General features: G+C 39.4%; 1 protein-coding gene across 1 annotated transcript in view; it reads right to left on the bottom strand.

Annotated features, from left to right (window-relative positions):
- The window catches only part of LOC149779871 (whirlin-like), an 87541-nt gene that overhangs the window by 50404 nt on the left and 14325 nt on the right, over nt 1-22812 (bottom strand). Inside the window, exons 3-4 of the mRNA XM_089937313.1 lie at nt 21379-21504; nt 1271-1470 (exon numbers count right to left, since the gene is read on the bottom strand). Of these exons, the coding sequence (XP_089793439.1) occupies nt 1271-1470; nt 21379-21504 (326 nt within the window). The remainder of the gene's footprint in view (nt 1-1270; nt 1471-21378; nt 21505-22812) is intronic.

Raw genomic sequence — 22812 nt, 5'->3', positions numbered from 1 at the left:
GCCAATGTGGGTATGTGAGAAAGCTTGCTAGTAGCTTCTCGTGGGTAGGTGTTTATTCCCAGGGTTTTCTCGGGTTCTTCCTCCACCATTAATACTGGCCACCATGCATAGCCTATCATGTGCTGAAAAATGGCGTTAAACCCTACAACAACAACAACAACAACAACAAATGCCACACACAGCAGTCTCTCATCATGCTCAATGCCATTACGAAACCCAAAGAACTGAGTTTCAGTTTAATGTGCTCACAATGTCTCAAGAATATGTGACCATGTGTGATTCCAAGTCAACCACAACATTATAAAGGTCAAGTTCTTTGTTAAATGGTGTATTGACATGCTACAACTCTTTGGTCTTAAACTATGTAACAGAAAGAAGTGAAACCAACCAAAATTTAGTAAAATTCAACAAACAATTTTCTTTCCTAGAATACAAAGTAAAAACTCAAAAGATAGTTACTGTATTGTGAATTAAATTGCAAGTAATCCTAAATGTCTTGAGTCAAAAAGTAAAGAATGTTCAAAATTAATTAAACAATCTGGAAGGTCCTGATATATCACAATGATACCATCCAGAATATCTATGAATGTGTTCCCAATAATCCCAAAGTAGTGTTTAATCTAAAAAGTCAATGAGCACATTGTAATTCCCATAAATAATTGTTTACCAAATCCCTTCTATATATAAATATCACTTAACCTGCAATGTAGTAGAGTTCTTTTGGAAAAACCCACTAATTCATAAAACAGTCAGGTCTTGACCTAAATTCAAGTTAACATATTGTTTACTTCTTTAAGTCATGACAAAAGTCAAGTAGGCATTAACTTCATAACTCTTAATCATGCACAAAAATTAGGTACAGAAAAGTAACATAATAATATATTCAACAAGTCTAGAATATTTTCATTCCCTCTGGACTAGAGTGTTCTCAATACTTGCATGCAGTCAAAACCCTCTAAGACAGAACTAACAATTCACAGCAATGTATTTACAACACTGTTCATTTCTGGATACTCCTTTGCTTCCATCAGGATAAAGAATACTTTTTTGCTTCCATCAGGAAACTGAATACTGTTCTGCTTCCATCTGGATAGTGGATATATTTTTGCTTCCATCAGTGTTCATTTTAAATCTGAAACTCCAAGTCTTAAAGATGAAAGTCATATTCAGACTATGTTGAGAACATTAGTCAATGGGTCACACTGCCTAACTACTTAATGCAAATTTATAACTTTGCTGAAAATGGTCTACGATTTGTTTAGTGTCTTACCTGCTACATGGCCTTGACCTTGAAACAGGAGTTCTGTCAAGCCAGTTGGTCTGATCGACAATTGTCCTTGCAAAGGGCAGTTTCCCAACATCCTTAAGCATGATCATCATGCGGCTGGAGATTTTCAGAATACGGACAGCTTCAGCATGTGTGATGTCAAGAAAACTATGACCATTCACATCAAGAATTTGATCTCCCACCTGCAATGAATTAACCACAGCATGGGTACCAAAGCCAGGCATCTGTGACTACAATTACCACACTCATTCTTTCTATTCTCAATATGAATGCATCAAATGATAGCAACTCCATTAATTCTATAAAATTTCCAATATTACCGTAAACAAGGTGCTTATTTAAATTATCATGCCCTATCTAATTTAAAAATATTGGCTTTGCACTAATCAGTATACATGCCATTAAACCTGTCTATTATGGTCACTCAAGGGACCATACACATTTGTCTTTTATGATACTTTAAATACTGATTAAGCTGCGAAGTAAATTAAGAAAAGGTTTCATAAATATTGTCCTATAAGAGCAAGTGCTCTGTATATGGAGATGTCTGAATGAATAAGCTTTCATTATGGTAAAAAGTGAGTGAACTGAACACCCTGCACTCATGGTGGTGTAGTTGTCACCTAATTACGACCTGTTTCAAGGTGTTTAATCTAGATGTTACAGGTGAAGTGAGGGCTATGGTCCACTGTTATTTGGGTTTTACCCTGTTCTAGATATACTGATTATTACAAGCTGTGATGACTTTCAAGATAGAATCAAATACATAAGGTAATCCAGGGAGACACTAATTTAGGTCAGTGAGTGAAATCAGCACCAAGTGCAACAATTTCCAGAATTAGTATATGCAGCTATGGAACTACACCCAACATCACTCTTCACCAGCACAAGTGTAGGATGATTAATCCTCTCTGTTCATACAGTATGTACTGACATTATACTGTATGAAATATGCTTTCAAGTATAAAACATAAACTTGCATTGTCTCAACAAAGTATATAAAAACTTGTTTTAAGTGGCTCAAGATTATTATAAAATATAAATTTTTAAAATCCACTGTTACACCACCTCTAACTGGACTGAGATTGGTTTCAGTGATGATTGCTGTTTCAATGTCAGACTATTTCAATCTTTGCAAGAAAGAATAACTTTGCATTATAAAAAATCCAAGCAATACATACATATTTCTTAGGTTAATATGCATTTTATTACAGTATATTATGATCAAAAAGTGTCTAAACAGATAAAAATAACTACACAGAAACATAGAGAAAATGGAACCATATCACCACACACACACAAAAACTAATTTTGTTTCTAAAAAAATTTCAATGATTATAGATCTTTCATTTCTACCAATTAGATATAAAGAAGTGTAATGACTTTCTTGCTAAATTACTGTATAATGGCTTTCTTGCTAAATTATCATGTAAAGGCTTTCTTGCTAAATTACTATGTAAAGACTTTTTTGTATAATTACTATGTAAAGACTTTCTTGTATAATTACTATGTAAAGACTTTCCTACTAAATCACCATGTAAAGTCTTTGTTGCTAAATTACTATGTAAAGACTTTCCTGCTAAATTACTAAGTAAAGACTTTCTTGCATAAATACTATGTAAAGACTTTCTTGCTAAATTACTATATAAATACTTTCCTACTAAATTACTATGCAAAGACTTTCTTGCTAAATTACTATGTAAAGACTTTCTTGCATAATTACTATGTAAAGACTTTATTGTATAATTACTATATAAATACTTTCCTACTAAATTACTATGTAAAGACTTTCCTGCTAAATTACTATGTAAAGGCTTTTTTGTATAATTACCATGTAAAGCAGCAGAGGGGGCGAATCGGACATTTTGTCCAATCGTTATTTGGCTTAATTATTACTTTCTGCACTCAACGATCTAGTGTCGTCAGCGCCTGGTAAAAAAAAAACGACGACGTCGTTGGGGGATCGTCGCGTCGTCATTTGGTTTAATTAACACCTTCTGCGCGCCGATCCCCAGTGTCGTCAGCGTCCGGTAAGCACATCGACGACCGCGTCGATGTCATCGCCCCCTCTGCTGCTAAGTGGTTATTTACAATGAAAATTATTTACAACTAACCGAATATTTGGTCAAGTCCGATACGATATCGTGTCCGAGGATCATGTAAATTTATCGTTATGAATCCATGTGGGGTCGACTGAGCATGACTAAAAAAGTTTCGAAAAACATTAAAGTCCATGTCACCGCCGCACCATGTCTGCCAAATATTTCGTAGCGTGTGTGTATCAACGCCGTTGAATACAGCAAGAATATTGCAGTTATCTCTGATTACTTTTGGAATCTGAGTGTATCGTTGAGTGACATATATCACGTCAGTGTTTTTATGCCTGCCTCTGGAAAATATCCTAGCTGGGTTCTTTTGATTGTCTAACATAACATCATCGTACACGACTAGATTGTTAACGTCGCCATCAATATCATCAATACCCGGTGCATCATTGATATCCGTAATAAACTCAATAACATTCTTTTTAGCGATCGCTGATGCATTCTCGTTGAAATCTTTCAACACCTCGTAGCATCGTTGATCATCTACGCTAGGAGCAACCAAATACAACTTATCCCACTTCATCCATCTCATTATTAAATTGAGTAACAATTGCGTCTTGCCGGATCCAGATGGTCCGATGATAATCATCCGGATCGAGTTTGGTAACGCTGCAACATGCTTAACTGGTTCTCTTGTTTTAGTCGCCGAAAAATCAATTATATTCATATCTCTATACATAAATTATGGATCTATATTGTGTGAAGTGTAGAGTGCGTACTGGCACAAATGATATGACAACCGTTACGACAAGAAATAACAGATCGGCGCTTACTGGTAAGTGTGTACAATGCGGTACAAAGAAATTTAGATTTATTTCTATTAGACCCGGAGATGTTTTGAAAAAAAGCGAGGAGGTGACATCGCAGCCAAATTGGCAAAACTCCCCGGAACACCGTGGGCAAAGTATCCAGGAGAAAAACACCTCCCAGGATATAACTACTGTGGCCCCGGAACACGATTAGATATTAGACTCGATGATCAAAATCAGCCCAAACCCGGTGAGTATCCAATAAACGCTATCGATAAGGCGTGTCATGCTCATGATGTTGCTTACAAAAGTAGCGATCTGCAACAGCGTCATATCGCGGATGTAAAATTAATTCACGCGCTAAATGCTATTCCTGATAAATCCGTCAAAGAAAAATTGGCCTCATGGTTGGTAAAATCGGCTATGAAAGGTAAATTAATGATTGGCGCTGGTAATTAATAACAATCATCCAAGAAAAACGATGGATTCCATCTATTATTCTCCGAGAGGATACTGGAAGGGGAAGGCCGCAATTGGTAAGCTTGCAAGCGCTGCAAAGGTAACAAAGACCACTGCGGCTAATTGGTTATCCAAACAGGCTATATGGCAAATCTATCTACCACCGCCTAAACAAATCAACTTCTCGCGCTTTGATGTCAGCGTACCTAATGAAGTTCATCAGGCTGATATACTATTTCTGCCGCATGACAACGGTTACAAATACGCGCTAACCGTAGTTGATGTTGCGAGTCGATACAAACAAGCGGAACCATTGAAAACAAAGTCAGCAACTGAAGTAGCCGATGCGTTTGAGCGGATTTATCGAAGAGGTCCTCTGCGCTGGCCAAATCTATTACAAGTTGATCCTGGTAGTGAATTTCGCGGCGCTGTTTTATCAACGCTGAAACATCATAGCGTCGCGATACGACGAGGTCATACTGCGCTACATCGTGATCAGGCAATTGTTGAACGATTCAATCGGACTCTCGCTGAACGGTTATTTGGATATCAATACGCGAAGGAATTCATCCAAGAAAAACGATCTCGTGAATGGGTTAAAAGGTTGCCAGGTGTAATTGCAGCGTTAAATAACGAGATTACCCGAGTAATCAACATGAAGCCCAGCGACGCGATTAAATACGAGTATATACCCGGAAAATTAAAAATAAATAGCGTTTCTAAGCCGATTCTTGGCGATGTCACTGTTAGATATCTATATGAACCAGGAGAGCTTGAAGGCGGTAAAAAAAGGGCTACCGATCCTATTTGGAGTGTTACCACACATAACATATCAACGATAACACGATCAACTGGTAGACCACCGATCTATAGACTGGATTCAATTGCTCCTCAGCGCGGATTTACACGCGAGCAACTACAAGTGATACCTAACGATACTCAATTACCCCCGCGTGGTCTTAACTAGCGCCGTTGCGTCTATTACACTCAAGACAGGTCAACCTCACATTGTTTTTGACATGACCGAGACTGTTATCGATTCTGTCCACGGTAAATTGGCGAGTGTCTTTATCCGAATAACGCCAACTCATTATACAATTGCAACTCGCGCAGTGATTATTCTGTTGTTGTCGTAGCGAGATTATTAATTCGGCATCAATATCAAAACGCCGCTGTTTTTTTTTATCCTGTTGGCGGTAACCCGAGAGTTTTCTATCAATGACGCTTGCATCGATGGTGACTTTGTCGTCACTGACCTTGTCAGCGACTCCGTCACTGACTCCGTCAATAACAATTCTTCGAAGCTGATTTATCCTTCGTACTCTGGACACTGCAAGATAGACTAGATTCGACCATTCGATGCGATTATCAACTATCCAAACAATTGTGTCCGTGATGGTTAGTCCCTGCGAGGAATGTATTGTTGTTGCGTATCCTAGCGTCCACGGGGATTTATCAGCACGTAGCGCGTCCTCGACGACGCTGATATCAACGAGCACGATATCATTCAGCACGAGAATTTGTTTTTCTGTCCGGCCTGGAATTTCAACTTCAATGTTCTGCCGCCGTGTGTCCGCGGGTCTATAACATAACGGCACTGGACGCGTTGGAAACTTTTCCTTATGCAACGTAAACAACTTCCGCTGAAGTGTGTCTCTGACTATCTTTCTACTCGCTACAATCAAATCGTTTGGTCTCCATGTTTCCCAGAATTCATTTAACGGCGTTTCCGGAATCACCTCGCGAATTATTTCACATTGAATTCTATCCGGCTGTAATCTGATTAATTTCTTAACCTCGCGCAGTTGTTCATCAAGTGCTCGGTAATCAGTATCGGTTTCTTCATAATAGTCCACAAAACCCCTTAACCAATCATGTGGACCCTCGCCGACAAATGGTGGTGGTTGGCCATGGTCCCCACACATGATTACCGCTGTATTCGCGCGCAGCAACCACTCAAGAAACATTTGTAAAGTATCTAACGAAACAGTACATATCTCATCCCAGATGATAATGTCGGGAATAAATTTTTCACCCATTCGATCAGGAGTCCACTCACCGCCGCTGTATCGAAAGAAGCTGTGATAAGTAACGGCGTCAACATTTCGTTGTTTTATCTCTCGCGCTAGTCTATGAGTCGGTGTAAGCACGATTATACTTGCCCGCGTTCGAAATAATTCAATTGCCCGAGTCGTCTTTCCTGACCCGCCACAGCCGCTTAAATAAACCGTCTTGTGTCTACAAATTGGATCAGAACACGATGGTGCATTAGACCATTCTGACAATTTATCACCGCGTAAGTAGTTGTTCTCAACGGTGACATCTGCTGACGGGGAATAATCGCGTCGTATTTCATTTTTAATTCTCCATGTACCCCAACTCTCGTCCGGACTAGTAAACTCGGCTACGTTTCCCTTATACGCTACGTCAACATAAAACGAATCAACGGCTACTCTAACCGCGGTATCGGGGAATCTATTTATCATCGAGAATAAATTGATAGCGGCATATCCCAGCATAGACGCCCTCAAATGTGGATACGCCGGGCTGTCTCCATCGCTGTAGGTAACAACTGTACCCAACCTCGTTCCATTGGACAAGAAAGCTGTTTTGCAGTTCACGTATCTATTTTTTGCCACTGTGTCCTTGATTACGAAATCATATTCTGCGTCATCTATAATCAGCCGTGAGCAATATCGTTTGTAGTCGTGGTTTTTTCCACCTTGTGTGAACTTACCAATTATTCTTCTACCGAGATCTTTTGCCTCGCGGTTTCGTTGGTTAAATATCCTCCTGGACCATTCGATGATATATTCCTCGTCGGCATCAATGTTTTTTCTGGACTCGTCAATTATGCTATCTAGACGCTCCGGTTCTGGTAACCAGACTTCAGTCTGTGCCCGGTATGATATAATCGCGTCACTGACAATCAACGAAACTAGCATGCTACAATCAATCATATACCGTAGCAGCGCTATTGGCAGCCATCTCTTTTCAGCCATGTGTCTACCGATCCAAATATAGCAACAGCGATGGAGTCCTGCCGCGAATTCAAATGATACTATGCGAGCGAATCCGGTTAAATCAAAATCAGGCAGTGGTCCATTAATAGCAACACGAGTCATTTCATGACTGGGGTGTCCAAATCGTCTAAAGTACTCAGCGGCGGATCCATACCCGAGAAAACTCGCTGGATAACAGGCAACCATATCAACCGAGATCATAGCGTCGCGGTTGTATTCAGTGTTCCATAGTCCACCGTGATAGTATTCCAAACAACTGGATTGTACATCCGGTAGAAATTCCCTGCGCGTTGGTCTCCACGCATTTTTCCTTGCTGCAACATGAGCTACAACCGATGGAATCGTAAAACAATTTGTTAGCAGTTGTTCATCATGCTCCTCAAATTCTATGGCGGTTTTTTTCATCCTGTTGTGAAATGCTTCAGTGCGATATAATTCACCGTTTGGTCTTACAAACTGATCAAAGTTATCCGCATCGTTTTCAGCGCTGCGAAGTAACCACATTGATACAGGGTCGTTTTTACACAAGTAGGCAATAGCATCAAATAGTTTCCTCTCCGCGAGAAAACCGTCCTTGGAGAATTGTTCTCCCAGGAATTCTTCGGGTATATACTTTACTGTTCTATCCCGTGGAAATATTGTGATCACGGGCGTCCATGCGTGTTCGTTATGATCAATAATTTTGATTGGGGCTCCCTTCGATTTATACTTCGATTCGTATAATACTTCACCGGTTATCGTTGTAACGGTTATTGGAAATCTCAGCGATGTTTCTAATCTCGCTATGTCGCTGATGGTTGCTCCACGCTCTTTTACGGTTAGTTCCCACTGGTTGATTTTGCTACGTCGTAAATCAGTCAATTTGTTTCCTCTACATGCATTTGTAAAATGCTCTATTATTCGTTCTGCTACACAATTTATCCCAGTTGACTGTTTCATCGGTTTCAGTTTTCCGATATCAGGTTTCTTATTTAACGGGTATATTCCATAAACAACTGCTGTTTCAGGATACGCTCGTTCATAGTATGGTTTGTCAATTCCGGTTAACAACCCCGGCTTGGAGTCGCGGCTGACAGTGACTGTTTTCTTGTCGCTGAGAACTGGTTCAAATTTATCACGCATGATCCAATCGCCTGATTCCACCCGGACAATGAATTTTACTCTGAAGAAATACCTTTTACCGTCAAGTTGTGATATTATCATTGCTGCGCGGTTGTCGTTCATGGTAGCATCAACAATGCCATCAATTCGAAATGTTGACCAACTGTGAGATGCGCCATCACGCTTGAATTCATTGATACAATCGCGTATTTTACTCAACAGGGTTTTATCGTTTATTAACGCTTTTGGTGTGTCCTTGAGGACTCTATCGAGATTAAACCTAATATTTTTCCGGGGTTTAATTGCTGCCAATCTCTCGAACTCATCCATATAATTAAAACAAGTATTTAAATGAAAGAATATAGTATAATGAATCACTGCAAATGGTTGATGATTGGGTCGACAACCCCGTGCAATAAATCATGTAGAGGTGAATTCTGCGGGTATCATTTACAAAGCGTTCGTAATGGTTCTCTTGGCCCCCTCCCGTGCTTGGTTTGCCACGTCGGTGTAAGAGGAAAATCACAGTTGTGTATCAATTGTGGCGGAAAGCGATACAGGGAACTAAAACGCTATTATGACAAGCGAATTAAAAACGCCGTCATCAACCCCACCGCCGACTTCGTCATCAAAACCCCCCAAGACTACGTTGAAAGATTCATAATTAAACCAAATAATAAATTAGACAAGTAGTATTATTATACAAATGGACCAAGAATTTCAGCCGCATCCCCTGCTCGTCAATTACGAGGCATCTCGCGACGGTATTGTTAGAAATCGTAGACTGAAGAAGCCGGTTGGATGGAAAAACAATCACGGGTATTTAATGTTTACTGCTGGAGGGAAAAAATATCTCTGTCACAGAATCATCTATGAATGTTTCCACGGATTGATCAAAGATAGTCTCGTTATTGATCACATTGATTCTAATTATCAAAATAATAGACTGTGTAATCTGCAAGCCATCTCTCAGAGTGAAAATAGTAAAAAAGGCCAAACTGGTAAATACTCAAAGAAAGCAAAACCCGTAAAGTCATTTGATACAACAACTCACGAGGAAAAAATATTTCAGTCGATGAATGAGGCAGGAAAATATTTTGACATTTGTATCGCCTCAATACAATTTGTTGCAGAACGAATATATCAAACAGCGATCTCAAAAAAGACGGGTCATAGAATTCGATTTTCATATATAACATCAAAGGGAGATAACTCGTTTTGTGATAGCGTCGCATGACAGGAGTTACGTCCCTTGAAGTCTAATTAATGTTGCGTCCCTTGAAGTCCAATTAATGTTGCGATTAATTAATCATTTTACGATGAAAACTAATGAAATACACGCTATTATCTAACAGCTGTATTCTTTTTTTTAATGTTTTATTTGAGTATTTGGTTTCATTTAAATGCCGTGAAACACCATTAATAAGTATTTAAGGATTCAAACGATTCAAGGGAATTCAAATTAACACACACCTTGTGACTGACGCCGCTGTATTAGTCACTTTATATACAAGATGACTCGTTATAAGCCTGGGGCTTTCGAAAGCCAATTCAACTAATCAAAACTAACCCACGCTCTTGACCCGGGCGTGTGGTTGTCTTTTGTTCACAATCATGCAACCGGGTTAATTTAATTGGGTTGCTTTTGATTGGTTGAATTGGCCGTAGAGTTCCGCCCCGCCGTTTTATGTTTGTGCTGTCTTGTGCCGTCCCATCATCCATCAATCATTTCATTGTAAATATATTCATCCTTAATTAAGTACATGTAGTGATGTCCCCCAAGCATATCTTCTGGGCGGTCTACGATGACGTTTGTCACCCTAGGCCTCCCTCCCGGAGATGTATGCTTTGGGGTTCCAAGATGTGAATGTCCTTAATTAAGTATATGTATATGCCTGTAATCTGCCACAACACTCGAGTGGAGATCTACGGCATTGTACTGTCCATGTATGCCTGCAATCTGCCACAACACTCGAGTGGAGATCTACGGCATTGTACTGTCCATACAAAAAACGGGGTCAAAAATGGCCCAATAATTTTATTAAAATTTTTGATATTAGAAATAAGATGTTTTATAAGAATAATGAATATCGAAGACATCAATAATATATTAACTGAGATTTCAAAATTAAAAAATCAAGGAATTGAATTATCTGATGGTCTCGACAGTGAAAAAATATTATCCGATTATGAGATTATTAACGAACAGTCGAAACGGGGGCGTTTTACCCTGGCCCGCGAGTATTTTTTTATAAAACGATTACAACATACGATCAATGAAAACTTGTACCACAATGACGCAAATGCATTCATTGGACTATTCACTGCCGTTGAAATAATACGAAAAAAACTCGGACGTGTTTATGAACGACGCCGGGAGATTTCTAGTAAGATCAAAAACATTAGAAGGATTATAGACGAAAACTCCGTGGAGCCCCCGATGGTACACTCGGCGGAAAATTAGAAAATTGCGGATCAATTTACAATAATGGTAGGTGAATCACTTACTACTCGGCTAGCCAGAGAGCGGCTAGCAGCGCTTAAAAAGTTTATACCGTTACGAGACAGGGTGAGAGAGAAACTTCAAACGCGACAACAAATGCAAACCGATTTTACTGTTGGAAGCGAACAACTCTTTGCCCCGGTAACTAAAGCGACTAAGGATGTTACAGCGGCAACTGTACCCGTTCTTGGTGCGCTTGAAAAGATAGCGGCAGAGACAAAACAAACAAAAAGGTCTTTAGAAACACTCCCTGCAAAAATAGCGGCTGCTACAACACGGAGGCCACCACCACTCGCTATAACCGAACCACAAGAACCTTATGTTACAATGGCCGACGAGGAAGAATTAGGTGCTACTGCGAAAGAACCAGAAGAAGAAATACCCGAAGAAACACCCGAAGAAACACCGAAAGAAAAAAAGAAAGAGGGAAATATACCCCGTAATGTTCTTAAAAAGTCCGCAATAGATCAAATTAGAGACATCGACGACGATGAAGAATTAGTTAATTTTGTTGCTACAACATCAACTAAGAGCATTCGAGATGAGTATATCAATGAAGGTTACAAGAAAAAAATAACCTCGACGGAGAACTGGGCAAGAATAGTGTATTTAGCGAGTAAACATAGAGAAGCATTACCACATCGTGGTGATCCCGATTACGATAAATTCCTCGAGAAAGTTAAGAGTAGAACACCAAAAAAAGGAAAAGGATACCCTGTTGGTAAAGAATCCTACGGCGTTACCTGCCCTAATAGTGTTCTCAGTGATATATCACGGCTGGAAGTACTAATTGGAGGAAAACGAGCCGGAAATAACTCTACGGAAATAATCAATGAGGCCGCTGATATTTGCAAGCGGTTATTTGCAGGCGGTATTATGGACATTAATGCATATCGAACGCTCATAGACGAACTCGTGGATGATTAATTGGAAAACTGGTGTTTTTAATAAGGATGATCATACACTACAACCATGATAAACCAGTACTCGTCTACGTGGTAAACTCGCGATTGCCTATTTACCGCGCGTACTATGGAGATGGTCTCGGTAGCACCATTGCGGGGTTATTTACAAGAATGGCTCCAAAAGTAGCGCCGTTAGCCAAACAATTAGGAATGAAGGCTATTGATGTTATTCGTGATAAGGGAATCAGCGCTATTGGAGATGTTGCCGGAAAGGCGCTTTCAGCCGCGCGGGACAAACTAATGTCATTGGTGAAATTCAGGAGAAAAAAACAGAAACCACCGGTAATGCCATCAACGACAGTGATGCCTGCAAATGTCAGTAAAGTAATAAATAACGCCGTGGAAGAAAAATTAGAGTCGTTGGCGACGACTCAGTCGTTGGCGACGACTTCGCCATCCGCCGATGCGGCAACCAACGCGCTCATGAACGCGATAGCGGGGAGTGGTTTAAATTCAAAGAATTTACGACGAAAAAATCGCAATTGAAAACATCAACATGATAAATAATAGAATGTTTGCGCGTACCGCTGATCCCGCGTTTGATATGGACGCCCCAGTACGCAGGGATGATTCTGTCCGTGATTATCAATATTATTCTTATTATGCAGCGCAACCCGACCTACGATCGCGAATTGAACTTCAAGTCCAAGATACCAGTAAATATTTTTTGCCGTGTGAAGCGTTTATCGAAATTGAGGGAGAACTCGTGACAAATGCCGCCGATAATGCACCATACGCAGATGACCATCGTGTTCGAGTTGGCTTCGTCAACAACGGTATCATGGCGTTATTTGAGAGCGCTAGATATCTTATTGACGGGCGAGAAATTGAATCAATAGAACGCGAGGTTGATGTTGCAACGACGATAATTGGGTTGGCGAGATACTCGGATGATTATACAAGATCGGCGGGCCCATCTATAATGTTCGCAAAGGACTCCACCGATAACGCTGATCATATTCAGTACATTAACGTGCTGGTGGAAAGAGATACCGCATTTAATAATCAAGCTGAAGCAGCCAACCCAGACCGCAGAGCAAGACCGGGTGCTGAGTTCAATATCATAAAAAGTACTAACGATAATTTTAATCTAGGGTTTGCAACACGAATAGGAATGTTGCAAGGACCACGCCGAAAGTTTTCATGCGCGATTCCACTCCATCACATATTTGGATTCTGCAGAAATGTTAGAAAAGTTGTCTATGGGGCTAAGCATACAATCGCGCTGACGCGAAGGGGCGATGATAACAATGCAATATGGCATGCTGCTGGCGTCGCTGCCGGTAAAGTCATTTTAACTAAAATGGCATTGTGGATGCCGGTGCTGACTCCATCAGTTACCACGGAAGCACGATTGTTAGCATTTATGGAACAGGGAGGGAAATCGCTGTTGAGTTGGCTAACGGTAACAACTGATGCTAAAGAGGATAACGTCGCCGATACGTTTACATGGCACCTAGCATCAAAACAGGGTGTTTCAGCCCCGCGTCATATATTCATAGCGCTACAGAATAGGGAACGATTGGGCAGTCAAGAACGCAGCCATATGATATTTGATCGATTAGGAGTCATGGAGGTTTCGCTGAGAATAAACGGACAACAGGAACCATCCGAGGATATACAGCTTAATTACGGTGACAACCATGTCGCACGTGTGTATCATCGATTGCTGTCATATATGGGTCGTGATCAAAACGTCGACACTGGTTTGCAAATATCACAACTTGATTTTAAAAACCTGTATCCGATTTATTACTTTTCGTTGGAACATCTTGATTTAACGAGACAATCCGTCGTTGATATACACTTCAGAGCTCGTATAGCCCCGGGTAATGTTAATTACAGAGCGGTCGCTGTCATTCTCAGCGATAAATCAATGCTGCTAGAAGGTGTTGGTGGACGAATGAGAATCGTTGATGCGCCAGTGGAAAACATGTAATTGAAAGCACAAACGCGTTTACAATAAAATGTCGTATAGTGTTGTCAGTGTAGAGTTGACTGATGGTCAAGTCAAGAAATTACGATCAAAGTCGGCTAAACAATGCGGGACCACAATAACGCTGAAGCCGTCGCAGATGGCGGGTGGTAATCATAAGATATCGTTGACGGCGCGTCAAATAAAACATTTCAATGATGCGATGAAGAATAAAAAGGGTGTTCAAATAGATTTTTCGGCCGCAGCGATTAAAAACATGGAAAAGACCGGTGGGATATTTCCGCTGTTAGCTGCGATTCCGGCATTGATTGCCGCGGCCGCACCAGCAGTGGCTAAGGCGGCGGCGTTAGGAGCCGTTGGTACCGCGGCGGGGATGGCATTGAAGAAGGCAACCGGGAAAGGCTACAAAAAAAAACGACCCGTGGCCGGAAAGGGTCTAAGACTACCGGGAACCCCGTATTCATGGTATTCGGGAAAGGGTCTAAGACTACCGGGAACCGTTTATTGACTCGAGAGTCAATGACTCCTGAGTCTATGACTCCCATGTCTAATTTTGATTTAATAGACGCCGCAAACGCGTTAGCGATAAAAAACTTCAGAGGTGTTTTCATGAGGGATCAATTACCGGCGGCACCAAGGAATATTGAAACCGGTATAATTAACCTCGATGGGTCCTCCGGAGCGGGAACTCATTGGGTTGCATACGCGATTGATCCGCGTGCGATCGTCTATTTTGATTCATACGGGTTAGCCCCGCCGAAAGAGTTCATGCGGTATGTCGGGGCGTGTTCAACCCGGGCGTGTTCAGCCCCGGTTTTTTATTCCACGCTGCCAACACAGCGATTAAGCGACCCACCGATATGTGGCCGTGAAGTATTGAACGTACTCGCGGCGATTTCATCATCGCGAAAACCACCTCATGTGGTTGTAAACGAATACACTAGTGGGGTCGTAGAAGCTCAACGGATTTTAGAGAATAACATTTACAATAATAATGATTGATATCTGGGGGCGACCGGTTTCGGCGCTGAAAGAATCCACGGAAACGGCCGCCGCCGACATAAAAAAACTAATTGAGGATGAAATCACTGATATGTTGAATCTAACAAGTGTTGACCCAGGCGAAATAGTTGTATTTCAAGACCGCCAGGGTAAATTGAAATCCGGTAATGTGTCACTGAATGACGTTTTAATACGACAGCGTGATACCGACGAGGGCGCTATCGCGTTGTATACCGCCGACGGACGACTCAGACCGGGTGGACATATATCAGCGGTGACGGATAGGGTAACATTAGTCCAGGACGGTTTTACAAGGTTAGATAGATCGGTGACCGAACTTGACGCGCAGGTGAAAAAATCTGCCACCGAGGTGAAAAAATCTGTCGCCGATATACAACTCACTACTGCTAGTTTTTTTGGAACCCCGACGGTAACCGAACCGAATCTTGCAACAATAAAAAATACTATTTTGGAGTTTACGACGCTGTCGGGCCAATTTACCTCGTTACGAAAAAATGTTAACAGGATCGATGACAACTTTGATAAATTCCTTGGTAAAAAAAATGCCAAACCGGATGAAATCACAATAACTATAAATGATATCACTGCGTATGGACAGGAAATAGAAACAATCAAAACTGATGTTGCAACGAACAAAAGGAGTGTAGACGCGCATGAACGGGAAATAGAAATAATCGGCGCTAATGTTGCAACGATCATAAATAATGTAGACTCGCATGGACGGAAAATAGAAACAATCAAAACTGATGTTACAACGATCATAAATAATATGGACACGCATACACAGGAAATAGGAACAATCAAAACTGATATTGAAGCGAACAAAAAAAATGTAGACGCGTATTGGCGGGGAATAGGATTAATCAAAACTGATGTTGCAGCGAACAAAAAAGGTATAGACGTGCATACATATGAAATAGGAACAATCAAACTTGATGTTGCAGCGAACAAAAAAAGTATAACCGAGAATACACGGGAAATAGAAACAATCAAAACTAATGTTGTAACGATCATAAATAATGTAGACGCGCATGGACAGAGAATAGAAACAATTAACACTAATGCTATAGCGAGCAAAAAAAGTATAGACGTGCATGAAGGGGAAATAGAAGTACTCAAAATTAATGTTATAGCGAACAAAAAAAGTATAGACACGCATATACAGGAAATAAATACACTCATTACTAGGGTTGCAGCGAACAAAAAAGATGTGGACACGCATATACAGGAAATAGGAACGATTAAAACTGATGTTGAAGCGATTAAAGACGGACTACCGAGAGTAGCAGAGCAATTCGAAAAAATAAAAATCCCTCATGAGAACATCATCAACACAGTATACACAATTCGGCATGGATCATTCGATTGGACTCCTACACAGAATACAGTAAATATTACCGCAACTGTTAAGGGTATTTATCGATTGACACTGGTTTCAATGATGCAGTTTAATATATTATCGTCGAGTTCATCCGGGTTTAACAATACAATATCAACAATTATAGACAAGAACGCAACTGAACTGTTTACAATTTATGCCGTTGATAGAAATCTAGCCCGGGCAAACATCACATGGTATGTGGAATTTGCAGCGAATCTAAGTAATTAAAAACACTAGCTCTTTTAGAATAAAAATGACCACCAGGGTAATTGAATCAGAGGCATCACCAATGTCACATCAATATCGATTCGATACCGCAAAAGAATTCTCCGCGAATCTGAAAACGCTTTCCGAACAATACCGTGCAAAAATAAAAAAATACCGCCGAAAAATAACCGCCATCGACGCGGTCGTGTACTCGGTGTCGGGCATAGTAGCTGGCGCCGGTGTTATTTTATCCACGGTGACCACGATAGCCCCGATCGCTGTTCCAATCGCTGTCTCCGCAATGACAACAGTTGCTGGAGTCGCCAACGCAATCACTAGGAAGATATCATCGTGTTTTCAGAAAAAACTCAACGAGTATACAGTAAAACATCAAATAGTATCCGACGCGTACTCGAAATTATCCGGGTTGATCTCGTTATCGATTGATAATTTGTTCGTATCCGATGTTGAATTCTCCACGATGGTCCAGTTGTATAGCTCCGCGATGTCAAAAATCGAGGATTTTCAACTGGAAGCCGGAACCACCTCAATGGGCTCTGGTTATTAATATTAAACACTAAAGACAACAAATAATAATAATGTCGCTGAACCCCGAAGGGTCTCAATTACTTCAGCGGATCGCGGAGAACACCACTCCGGTACAAACAAGTATGATATCAATAACGTCAACGAAACCCGAATTCAGTGTGAACTTCCCATCACCGGTTCCAGTGAAGGAAATAGCGCTGGCAAAATTGCGAGTATATCACAGTTGGCCTAATATTCGAGCGGACGCATTTAACGGACAACAACCTAATAACTCGCTGGTTTTTGCACGGACAAATAAACCCGATGGAACCCCAGACTGGAAGGAGGTTACAATACCAACTGGGTCATACCAAATAGAACAAATCAATAAAGAATTTCAACGCAGGATAAAATCGATCACAGGAAAAGAATCAAAAATCGCTATTACGGTTCATGAACCGACGTTATCGTCGACGATTGAAATAAGCACACCGGGGTATATGGTTGATATCTATAACAGTTCAATAAGAACCATACTAGGTTGGCCTAAGAATCCACCTCATGAAAACCCCGCGGACAAGCAATCGTATCATGAGATTAATCCCAGTTATCGAGATGTTTTGTTTATTATGAAAAACGCGTCACCCCCCGACTGGTTTACATTTCAAGACAGGAATACCATGTATTGGTATTTTAGGGACGAGAAAACTCCTGGATCGGTCTCGACGGCCGAAATTAGTTTAAATGATATCGATAGGTTTTTTATCGAGATTAATCGTATTTACCAATCACAACTAGAACAGCTACGGGAAACAAAAGCACAAAAACACGTTGAGGTGTTAAATCAACTTATATCAGACATGGAATATATCAATGAACGAATCGTCGGGGTAATATCCGCTAGCAGAACTAATGATAAACAAAAATTCCTAACCGAGTATAATATCGCAGAAGCCGATTTACCCGATTTTAAGTTTCCAAGATACAACGCGCCAGAACTAAGAAAGTCTCTTAATGATTTTATCAGTCCATCAACTTATATCCTCAGACACGATAACGGAGATGGTGGTAGGCATATTGCTCCATACAACGTAAATATCGCATCGGTGATAGCGATCAATCTAGTGTGTGATGTTATCGAAGGGAGTTATCAGGTGGATACCAAGCAATCAAATCAAGCTCAACAGGGGTATATCCTTTATTCGTTTTCACCAACAGCCCCTCCGGGATTTTTAATCGTTGAGAGTCCGATTAATCCGGTCTATATGCGATGCCATGATCGGTTTTTAACGAGAATTAATTTCAGACTTACCGATCAGTCAAATAACCTAATTGATCTGCAAGAGGAGGAGTTAGTGATCACTCTGTTTGTAAGATCATTGTAAATAACCACTTAGCAGCAGAGGGGGCGATGACATCGACGCGGTCGTCGATGTGCTTACCGGACGCTGACGACACTGGGGATCGGCGCGCAGAAGGTGTTAATTAAACCAAATGACGACGCGACGATCCCCCAACGACGTCGTCGTTTTTTTTTTACCAGGCGCTGACGACACTAGATCGTTGAGTGCAGAAAGTAATAATTAAGCCAAATAACGATTGGACAAAATGTCCGATTCGCCCCCTCTGCTGCTTGTAATGACTTTTTTGTATAATTACTATGTAAAGAATTACTTGCATAATTACTATGTAAAGACTTTCTTGTATAATTACTATGTAAAGACTTTCTTGTATAATTAGTATGAAAAGACTTTCTTGTATAATTACTATGTAAAGGCTTTCTTGCTAAATTACTATGTAAAGACTTTCCTGCTAAATTACTATGGAAAAACTTTCTTGCATAATTACTATGTAAAAGGTTTTCTTGCATAAATACTATGTAAAGACTTTCTTGTATAATCACTATGTAAAGACTTTCTTGCTAAATTACTATATAAATATTTTCCTACTAAATTACTATGTAAAGACTTTCCTGCTAAATTACTATGTAAAGACTTTCTTGCAGAATTACTATGTAAAGACTTTCTTGTATAATTACTATATAAATACTTTCCTACTAAATTACTATGTAAAGACTTTCCAACTAAATTACTATGTAAAGGCTTTCCTGCTAAATTACTATGTAAAGGATTTCTTGTATAATTACTATGTAAAGACTTTCTTGTATAATTACTATGTAAAGACTTTCTTGCTAAATTACCATGTAAAGACTTTCTTGCATAATTACTATGTAAAAGGCTTTCTTGCATAATTACTATGTAAAGGCTTTCTTGCTAAATTACCATGTAAAGACTTTCTTGCATAATTACTACGTAAAAGGCTTTCTTGCATAATTACTATGTAAAGAATTTCTTGTATAATTACTATATACTTTCCTACTAAATTGCTATGTAAAGACTTTCCTGCTAATTACTATGTAAAGGCTTTCCTGCTAAATTACCATATAAAGACTTTCTTGCATAATTACTATGTAAAAGGCTTTCTTCCATAATTAATATGTAAAGACTTTCTTGTATAATTACTATATAAATACTTTCCTACTAAATTACTATGTAAAGACTTTCCTGCTAATTACTATGTAAAGGCTTTTTTGCATAATTACTATGTAAAGACTTTCTTGTATAATTACTTTGTAAAAGGCTTTCTTGTATAATTACTATATAAAGGCTTTCTCGCTAAATTACTATGCAAAGGCTTTCCTGCTAAATTACTTTGTAAAGACTTTCTTGCAAAATTACTATGTAAAAAAATGATTGCATGATTACTATGCAAAGACTTTCTTGCATAATTACTATGTAAAGACTTTCCTGCTAAATTTCTTTGTAAAGACTTTCTTGCATAATTACTATGTAAAGACTCTCCTGCTAAATTGCTATGTAAAGACTTTCTTGCATAATTACTATGTAAAAAATTTCTTGCATAATTACTATGCAAAGACTTTCTTGCATAATTACTATGTAAAGACTTTCCTGCTAATTTACTTTGTAAAGACTTTCTTGCATAAAAACATTTCTTGCATAATTACTATGCAAAGACTTTCCTGCTAAATTACTATGTAGAGACTGTCTTGCATAATTACTATGTAAAGAATTTCTTGCTTAATTGCAATTGCTAAATTACTATTTAAGAACATAACATACTCTAATGTGATGCAGAAAAAGATTGGAGTCACTTTACAGGTCATAAATTCGGGATAATTTAAAAAGTTATGTGTCTGCACAAAATAACCTACTTGTTTTGTTATACTTAAATGATTGAATGGTTTAGAACTGTGCTTTCAGCACTTTACTTGCATTCTAATTCTGAATACCTGCTATAAGTGCCTTCCAAGGGGACAGAGGTGGCCAAACTAGTAATGCCTGGGTAGGTTTTAATCTGTGCTCAATGGATTATGAATCTGATGCTCTAATGAGCTAGCTACCATGGCTCCCTTCCAATAAGGTTTTGTCTTAATATGTTGATACTAAACTTTTCCATTTATAATTTAATAGCAGAACAATTCTGTTACTTCCAGTGGCATAGTTCCTGGTACCATACTACTGTAGTTTTAATGATGTCATATTGATGACATCACAATGAATTTGATTACATCATCTTGAATTCCACAGTTACCACAAATTAAGAGGGTGAGCAACCAGGTCCTTGATGACAGTGATGCTCCATTTATGGTACAGATTCAGAACCTAATGTGGAGGTCAAAACTCTCTCGACTGGCATAAAACCTGTTGATAAAGACTACCCATTTTGTCATGAACAAATGGGAAATGGGACTCTTCAGGACAGCAGGATTCATTCTAGACTGTATGATTGCAGGATTCATACCAAGTTCTCAGGAATCATAAAAACTCAACCAAGATGCAAAAATCATGCATCATATCTTCAAGCTCTTCTTATAAAAAATATTTTCTTCATTCAATCTCTCCAATATTCTGTAAATTCCGTCTTTTTTTAAAAAGAGCAAGTGAGTTCCTCCACCAAAATTTTCAGATATAAAATAGACCCTAGGACAGGTGATCTCTTGCTTGAGGTCATTAGAAAACAAAAATCGACTTAAGCACCTAGGATTTCTTTTAAGTAGATGCATTAATACAGAAAATCAACATATCTAACCTTGATCCCAGCACTGTCAGCTACCGACAGTGGATCAACTCCTGAGACATAGATCCCCAAACCAAACTCTCTGCCACCACGAATCATCAGTCCCAAACTCTGTCCATCATGTACAGTTACATTAACCTGGAATAGATGAGAAAATTACTGAGAATTCAACATCACAAGGTTACTGATAAACCAAAAGCATACCCTTGTTCCCATTTATGTTCTCAGTAAAAGCCAGCTGTCACCATAACTTTGGTCCACTTGTCCACTTTTTATTCCCCAGCTACTCCTGTTACATGTTTAGGTACGAATAAACAGTAACACAGAAAGTGAAAACAACATACCAAAAGGAATCTTTCAACAAGTGCAAATACAGTTATCACACACACACACACACACACACACACACACACAAGTTTTTATCAATCTTGCTTGTTTGGTTACATAATATGTGGGTCAATGCAATTAATATAAATACATTTAGAGATATCAATTAGGATATATCTAAGAAAATACAGCATATCTATTAATCAATCACACTAATTCTGAATGCTTTTGTATTGCTATACGTCACAAAGAAAGATGCATCTAATATTTCGAGTCATTATAGAACTGCATGGACATGTACATTTTCTAGACTGACCATACATAGTCTGTATTGATCAACACTGGACATGTACATTTTCAAACTGGCCATATGTACTCTGTATTGATCAACACTGGACATGTACATTTTCAAACTGGCCATATGTACTCTGTATTGATCAACATTGGACATGTACATTTTCTACACTAGCCATATGTACTGTGTATTGATCAACACTGGATATGTACATTTTCAAACTGGCCATATGTACTCTGTATTGATCAACATTGGACATGTACATTTTCTACACTGGCCATAATTGTACTCTGTATTGATCAACACTGGACATGTACATTTTCAAACTGGCCATATGTACTCTGTATTGATCAACATTGGACGTGTACATTTTCTACACTGGCCATAATTGTACTCTGTACTGATCAGCACTGGACATGTACAATTTCTAGACTGGCCATATGTACTCTGTACTGATCAACACTGGACATGTACATTTTCTAGACTGGCCATGTGTATTCTGTATTGATCAACACTGGACATGTACAGTTTCTAGACTGGCCATATGTACTCTGTATTGATCAACACCGGACATGTACATTTTCTAGACTGGCCATATGTACTCTGTAATGATCAACACTGGACATGTACATTTTATAGACTGGCCATGTGTACTCTGTATTGATCAACACTGAACATGTACATTTCCTAGACTGGCCATGTGTACTCTGTATTGATCAAACAATGGACGTGTACATTTTCTAGACTGGCCATGTGTACTATGTATTGATCAACACTGGACATGTATATTTTCTAGACTGACCATATTTACTCTGTATTCATCA

The sequence above is a fragment of the Sinohyriopsis cumingii genome, chromosome 16 (assembly GCF_028554795.1).
Source record: "Sinohyriopsis cumingii isolate HCF-2022 chromosome 16, ASM2855479v2, whole genome shotgun sequence".
In the NCBI taxonomy this organism is placed as follows: Eukaryota; Metazoa; Mollusca; class Bivalvia; order Unionida; family Unionidae; genus Sinohyriopsis; species Sinohyriopsis cumingii.
Note: the sequence above shows the minus strand (reverse complement) of the source record. Positions and strands in the feature narration are given on the sequence as shown.